General features: G+C 50.7%; 2 protein-coding genes across 3 annotated transcripts; one reads left to right on the top strand and one right to left on the bottom strand.

Moving 5' to 3' along the window:
• The first annotated feature begins 1318 nt into the window (after window positions 1-1318).
• crybgx (crystallin beta gamma X) lies at window positions 1319-3436 on the top strand. The gene is made up of 6 exons (XM_037451426.2): window positions 1319-1362; window positions 1653-1701; window positions 2467-2588; window positions 2681-2816; window positions 3052-3191; window positions 3294-3436. The coding sequence occupies exons 1-6, from the start codon at window positions 1319-1321 to the stop codon at window positions 3424-3426; spliced, it is 624 nt and encodes a 207-aa protein (XP_037307323.1). The 3' UTR covers window positions 3427-3436.
• Window positions 3437-3476: 40 nt separating this feature from the next.
• Window positions 3477-7117, bottom strand: LOC119193944 (G2/mitotic-specific cyclin-B2-like). Of its 2 annotated transcripts, none has more exons than XM_037447894.2 (8): window positions 6971-7117; window positions 6786-6875; window positions 6170-6436; window positions 5934-6092; window positions 5632-5868; window positions 5340-5480; window positions 4096-4206; window positions 3477-4028 (listed from the first exon to the last, which is right to left on the bottom strand). In XM_037447894.2, the coding sequence occupies exons 1-8, from the start codon at window positions 6995-6997 to the stop codon at window positions 3918-3920; spliced, it is 1143 nt and encodes a 380-aa protein (XP_037303791.2). In that variant the 5' UTR covers window positions 6998-7117; the 3' UTR covers window positions 3477-3917. The 2 variants fall into 2 exon arrangements, with proteins under 2 accessions (XP_037303791.2, XP_037303781.2); XM_037447884.2 differs by having other exon boundaries at window positions 6786-6878; window positions 6971-7115.
• Between the last annotated feature and the right edge of the window lie 120 nt (window positions 7118-7237).

Here is a 7237-nt window from a genome sequence, read left to right as displayed (position 1 = left end):
ACACACACTCACACACACTCACTCACACACACACACACACACTCACACACACACACACACACACTCTCACACACACTCACTCACACACACACACACACACTCTCACACACACTCACTCACACACACACTCACACACACACACACTCACACACACACTCACACACACATTCTCACACTCACACTCACACACACACACACACACACACACACTCACACACACACACACAGTGAGGGCAGTGAGCTGTGAAGGTAAATCCGCTGCAGCAGACAGATCCGATGGAGAAAGGAAAGATTCTGACGCTGTAAGCAAGAAAATGTGAACCATGAAGTAAAATAGAATCAAACAATAAATCCCAGAAGACGAGCCGCTCTCTTCAGTCTGGATTCCAATAGATATTAAATGAACATTGAATGAACTAAACTCAGTGTTCATACATTTTTATTTCTCTCTGAAAGCGACTCAATTTCGTAATAAATGGACTTGAATCATTCATCACTAAATGTCGGTGGGTTACACAGTTAATTAAGTTAAGGGATTTATTGTGATATTAATAGTCAAAACGTTGTTTTAATAAAGAGCTCCTCATAATCTTGTATGTTTATGAAATAAGAATAATAATAAGAATTATTGATGATCTGCTCTAATGATCAATACGCCCTGGAGATGACCTTAAAGACGAAGTTCAGGGTCACACAACGTGTTCCTCAGGTCAACCTGCCGGAGCCTTTGTCACATGTCCTCCTCGCTTCTGCTTCACATCACTCATCAGATATCTGACGAGGGATTAATGTTGACAGAGCTGCATCTGTACATTCAGGTTCACGGGGGCCCTTGCCCCCCCCCCCCCCCCCCCCTCCGTCGGGGTCATGACCTCTCGCAGTGAATGCCGCCTGCTGGAGCTTTGCACAGCGCACAAAGCGACAACACAAACCTGCTCGTGAGCTGCTTTGTTTCACAGAAAAACGCTGAACTGTCCAAAGCCCCCCCCCCCCTCCCCGAACGCCCCCAAAAAGTGTTGGCATTGCACTCTCACGTGCACGGAGCCCCTGCGCTCCTTGTGTTCCACGTGCACCGTTTCTATCGTTGTTTCTGTGTTGTTGTTGTTTTTTTGTGCTCCGCATGCACTTCAATGCAGTGTTGTGTGTTTTAAAGACGACACGAGCGGAGTCCTCTGTGTGTGTGTGTGTGTGTGTGTTTAGCATATCAAAGGCGTCCAGGGCCCCGGGGCCCCGGCAGCAGAGCCGCTGTGAGGTGGCAGCAGCCGGCGGGCCGCTGGACGCTATTTAAGCGCCGCGGTGGTGGCGGCGCAGAGCGGACATGAACATCTTCACTAAAGTCCCAGGATTCGCCCAACAAACCAGGTACGTGGGGAGCGACCCCCTCCCCTCCCCCCCAAACGCACCACCCCCTCCCTCCCCACCACTGGAGGGGTGGACGCCTCCAACACCAGTTTCACAAAAAACGCACACAAACTCTACAGTTTAGGTGCAAGTTGATGCTTTTATTTTGAAAGAGCGGAGTGGGGTGACACTTGAAAAATGACCTCTGATCTGCTGTAACAGTTATGAGCTCTTGTAGTCTTCCCCGGGGGGTTCCAGCTTGTGTTTCATTGATGGGGGGTTGTGTTTGGGGGGTGTCTCTGTGTCCACAGCAAGCTGGGTTCTGTGCTCCAACGCGCCTTCTACGGGTCCAGTGGGAGGGTGAGTCAGCAAATACCATGTTCCCTCTGTCTTTTTATACCAAACTAATATCTTAAGGATTTCCCTTTGTTTAAAATTAGAATATATTTTTTACATAATTCATTTATTTACAGCTTCATAGCACTGACACCTATTAAAGGTACAGTGTGCGGCATCTTTTGTCCAATATGTCCTATATTATCTATTAGTCTTTTTGTTTTGTTGAGTAAAATAGTGCCAATGGAGTCATGTAACTAAGCAACAGTCACAGCAAGGAACCCCTCTTAATACCCAGAAAAAACACTTTCTGTGAGCGAGATCCAACAGGAAAAAAAACAAGAAAACTGGTGTTTGACAACAGGTGTCTTGTTTTGGATTTGCTTTAAATGTTATTTTAAGCCCAACCTCAATGTTTTACCTTTTTTGTTCCTTAACTCATATTGAATGTTTCTTGTGTTTAATGAAAACTATTCCTGCTACGTTTTCAGTCGCTTGCAATCTGCCGCTTCGCCACCAGATGGCGCCAGATCTCACGTGTTCACCCATTCATATTTACTCAATTGTTCTAATACAAAAAGTAGTTATTAGTTATGGAGTGTAATTGTACCTCAGTGACACGCCCAGGTCACCGGGAAGCTAAATATTTAATGCACATTACTCCCTGTAAAAACACCTTCTAATGTAAATGTAGAAAATGTAGAAAGAGAAACAAGACTTTCTGGTGTCAGTGAATGTAACGCCGGTGAAAGTCAGCTGACCGGTGACGTCAGCTCGTGACGTCCTCAGGTGACCCTTTTCGAGCAGCGGAACTTCGCCGGCCGGCGGCTGGACCTGAGCTCGGACTGCTCCCGGATCAGCGACAAGAACTTCCCCGAGAGATGCAACTCGGTGCAGGTGGAGAGCGGCGCGTGAGTCCCAGTCCCAGCCCCCCCCCCCCACGAGACACGAGTTCGGTTTAAGGGACATCATTTAGCCATTAAACGCGAGGGCCTTTCTCCAGGTGGGTCGGCTACGAGCACGAGAACTTCCGCGGCCGCCAGTACCTGTGGGACATGAGCGAGCGCGGCGAGTACAGCTGCTACGATAAGTGGTGCGCGCAGGTGGACCACGTGTCCTCCGTCAGGGCCGTGAAGCAGGTGAGGCGCGCGCACGCACCCCACTAATGACACGTGTGTAAAAGTTGCGTTTAATAGTTTTGTGGCGCTTCATTAAATTAAAATGTAATGGAGACGTGTTTACAGTATTCAGAAGAAATCTTTAATGCTGAATTTGGTTTTATATTGAGAATATTTCGTTTGAAGGGCAGACTGATAATGACTGCAGAGTCATGCCCTCACTGGACTCCTTTCCTCGCCTCCTTGTGTCCTCCAGGACAACAACCCGGGCAGAGCGCAGCTGTTTGAGCGAGCCGGCTTCTCCGGGAAGAAGATGGAGATCCAGGACGACATCCCCAACCTGATGAGCCGCTACAGCCTCAACAGAGTGGCCTCCATCCGGGTGCTGGGAGGAGCGTGAGTGGGACGCACCACGTTCACGTGTCCCCAAAGAGGTGGACAGGCCCCCGGCAGAAGGGAGGGACAGTCTGTGTTCATGTGACGCTTCCTCTTGTGCAGGTGGGCCGTGTACCAGGAGCCCAACTACCGCGGCCCCCACTACATCCTGGAGAAGAGGGACTACAACAACTTCTCTGACTGGGGGAGCCAGAACAGCACCGTGGGCTCCATGAGGAGAGTCCGCTTCACCTGAACCCCCCCCCCCCCCCCCGACGCTCCACCCGTCAGCCGCAACCTTATTTTAGTAATAAACAGCTTACAGTTTGATGGCGATTTGGTTTTATTTTATACCTGGAGGCACCAGAGCTTTGTAAAAAGTTATAAATACAGAGATTCACTTTAAAACATGCAGCGCACAAAGTTATTAGTCATCAAATATTAAAACTTGTGATTGAATCACAAACTGAAAATAAATAAAAGTTCACTATTAAATAACTGAGGCAGAAAAAGATAAAAATGCAACATCCAAGATGTGAAAAGGTCGTTTCTATGACTATGGCACAAAATATTAAAACAAAGGGGACGACCGTTAACATCCAATCAGAAGTGGAGCAATTTCTCAACTTGAGTTAAAGTGCACGTGAGTAAGATCTGAGGAACAAAGAGTTCCAACGTCACAGCTGAGAAAAAACAAAGGTGGAGTCAGAAAACCCGCTTTGGGTCAGAGATAAGTGGACGTCGGCCTCAGAGGTCGGCGAGCAGCGCGGAGGCCATCGTCTTCACGGTGGACGAGCTCAGCTGAGGCAGCAGGCTGACCTTCATCAGCCGGCTGCTCGAGTACTTCCTCTTCACGGCCTGCAGGGGGCGGAGTTCATGAAGGCGCTCAGGGTTCAGAGCACAAGCTCCAGTTCGTTTTACTCACCTGGAACTTGCTCCTCCCATCGTTCACCATCACGAGGTTCTTGGCGATGTGCTGCATAATGGGCTTCAGGTGGGCGTCGTCGTAGGTGGAGTAGAGCGTCTGAGTGACAGACTGACGGGACGATGAAGACGAGCGAGACGCCGCCCCATGAAAACCGGAGCATTAGAAAACTGAAATATAAACTAATACAGCAAGTAGAATAAAATCTATCACAGTAAACCACCCTAAAGCATCTCCTCTTTATGGTTTATTAGAGACCTGTCAATCAGCGTGTAGCCCCGCCCTAAGAATACCCTGCTTTATTTGACTCTAAATGGACCATCATTGACTAAATGAACATCATGCTGCATTGAAGAAGACTTGAAACTAGAGACTGAGACCATAAACTCATGTTTACAATGTTTACTGAGGGAATAAATCAAGAGAAGTAGAGTCATTTCCTCATAGACGTCTATGGGAGCAGAGTCGGCGCCCCCTGCTGGTCACTACACAGAAGTAGAGTCATTTCCTCATAGACGTCTATGGGAGCAGAGGAGTCGCCCCCTGCTGGTCACTACACAGAAGTAGTCATTTCCTCATAGACGTCTATGGGAGCAGAGGAGTCGCCCCCTGCTGGTCACTACACAGAAGTAGAGTCATTTCCTCATAGACGTCTATGGGAGCAGAGGAGTCGCCCCCTGCTGGTCACTACACAGAAGTAGTCATTTCCTCATAGACGTCTATGGGAGCAGAGGAGTCGCCCCCTGCTGGTCACTACACAGAAGTAGAGTCATTTCCTCATTGACGTCTATGGGAGCAGAGGAGTCGCCCCCTGCTGGTCACTACACAGAAGTAGAGTCATTTCCTCATAGACGTCTATGGGAGCAGAGGAGTCGCCCCCTGCTGGTCACTACACAGAAGTAGAGTCATTTCCTCATAGACGTCTATGGGAGCAGAGGAGTCGCCCCCTGCTGGTCACTACACAGAAGTAGAGTCATTTCCTCATAGACGTCTATGGGAGCAGAGGAGTCGCCCCCTGCTGGTCACTACACAGAAGTAGTCATTTCCTCATAGACGTCTATGGGAGCAGAGGAGTCGCCCCCTGCTGGTCACCTCACAGAAGTAGAGTCATTTCATAGACGTCGCTCAGTGAGGTCAGAGGTCACTGCAGCTTGAACACAAACTTTGGTCACAAATCTTAATGCTAAACGTATTTTAATTCTAACACTAATGTAATCATCCAGTTGGACGTTTCTTTTACTCACCCACGGCAGCCCGTCCAGAAGCAGCTGAGAGAGACTCAGCGCGGCGGCAGCGATCTCAGAGGGCCGGTAGTGGACCATGGCGTAGTCCAGGAGGGTCAGCTCCATCAGGTACTTGGCCAGCGTGTGCCTCTGTACGTCAGACTGAGACAAACATCCAGACCTGAGAACGTCTTACTGACGGTTTGCCGTCTTAAAGGTTAGAGACGAAGGCCCCAAACTACAGGACACATCCTGTTCCAATCAAACGACACCGGAGACACGTGAAGCCCATTTGTTCCATAAAGAAACTCACGTTGGCCACCTTGGAGGCCCGTCTGAGGAAGTGCAACGGGAGGGGACGTCCCAGCTCAAAGTTCAGGGTCCTCAGAACCAGCCGCTCCATCTCCAGGAGCTGGGCCTTGGTGAAGGCGTCGTCTGAGATGTAGGTGAAGTCCCCCAGCTCCGGGGCGTACATCTCCTCGTACTTGCAGGCCAGCAGCATGGCGGCGACGCCGACCAGCTGCAGCTTCCCGCGAGAGACCGGCTGGACCTGCAGCACGGTGGGTGGTGTTTACACCACAACCAGAAGAGGCGCTTTAAAGGGTTCTCACTCACCTGGAGGAATCGATCCAGCACGGCGACGGCGAGGTACAGCGTCTCCTGCAGCAGCTGGAACCTGGAGTGGACCTGGACCAGCCAGTCCACCAGAAGGGCCCGCATGCGTTCCGTGATCTTGTAACCCTGCATGTAGTCGGCCCGCACGGCCTGCTGCACCTGAGAGACGAGAGGGGGGGGGGGACCATGACGTGTCCTGAGAGCGGCGCTGTGGCTGCACGGAGAGAAGCACCCACCTCCAGGACGTGCAGGTAGCTGTAGATGTCTTTGACGTATTCGGAGCAGAGCTGAGGGAGGTCCGAGTCCTGCTCGTCCACGTCCTCCACCTGGTGCAGTGCAGCAGAGAACGCATGGCACAGGTCCTCCTCCACCTTCTCCTCCTCCACGGACATGTCGGACTCGTTTGAGACCAGGGGGAGAAGATCCGCAGGCTCCTCCTCCGCCAGAGGATGCTCCGCATGGACAGCTCTCGGCGCTGGTTTGGCCGACTCTTTTACGGTCCTCTGAGGACAAAGTGACAGAACACGGTCAACCTCTGAAGAGGAGGCAGGAGGATGAAGAGCAGCGGACTGGAGACCTTCTCCACTCCACAAAAGAACAGGAGCAAACCGATGGAGCCTAAACTACCCCACGAGGACCTGACGCTATGCCACTACCCAGCATGCCCCTGGCTCACTGAGGCGTTGAATGGAGATGTCAATCATCTGAGATACTTGCTCAATACAAATATGTAAATTAAGCGTTCTGGTTGAATAGTGCAAATACCAGAGGGCCATTGTCACGATGACTTTTCACCTTCCCGTTTGGCTATTAGTGAATCAATGACGCGTGCGCGTGTGCGTGCGCGCGCACCTTTGTGTTGTTGGTGATCTCCCCCAGAGCAGCCCTCCTCGGGCCCGCGGTGGTCGCGCTCTTCCTCCCCGGGATCCCCGCGGCGTGGAGCTGCTGGAAGGCAGAGGAAAGCCGCACAGACGCCATTTAAAGAGGCTGAAGATGCACCGAGCACAGTGAAAAGGACATGACGTCATTTAACTCACCTGCACACGCGCTTCCACGGACGACATGTTTCACGTGATTAACGTAAAGGGAAAAAAGGACGGAAGCTCGTGAGATCAAACCGGCGATCTGTCAACAACGGTAATCTGCAGGTAAACAACACGGAACCGGAACCTTTTAAATAGCGCGGCGTCAAATGTGATTGGACGTAGATTCGGTAGGACGCTGCTGATTGGCTGAGGATGAGCTCGAGGTCCCACCTATGGAGTAGTTTATTATATGATAGAAATAGAGTAAACTATTATTAT

Source organism: Pungitius pungitius, chromosome 4, assembly GCF_949316345.1.
Source record: "Pungitius pungitius chromosome 4, fPunPun2.1, whole genome shotgun sequence".
In the NCBI taxonomy this organism is placed as follows: Eukaryota; Metazoa; Chordata; class Actinopteri; order Perciformes; family Gasterosteidae; genus Pungitius; species Pungitius pungitius.
Note: the sequence above shows the minus strand (reverse complement) of the source record. Positions and strands in the feature narration are given on the sequence as shown.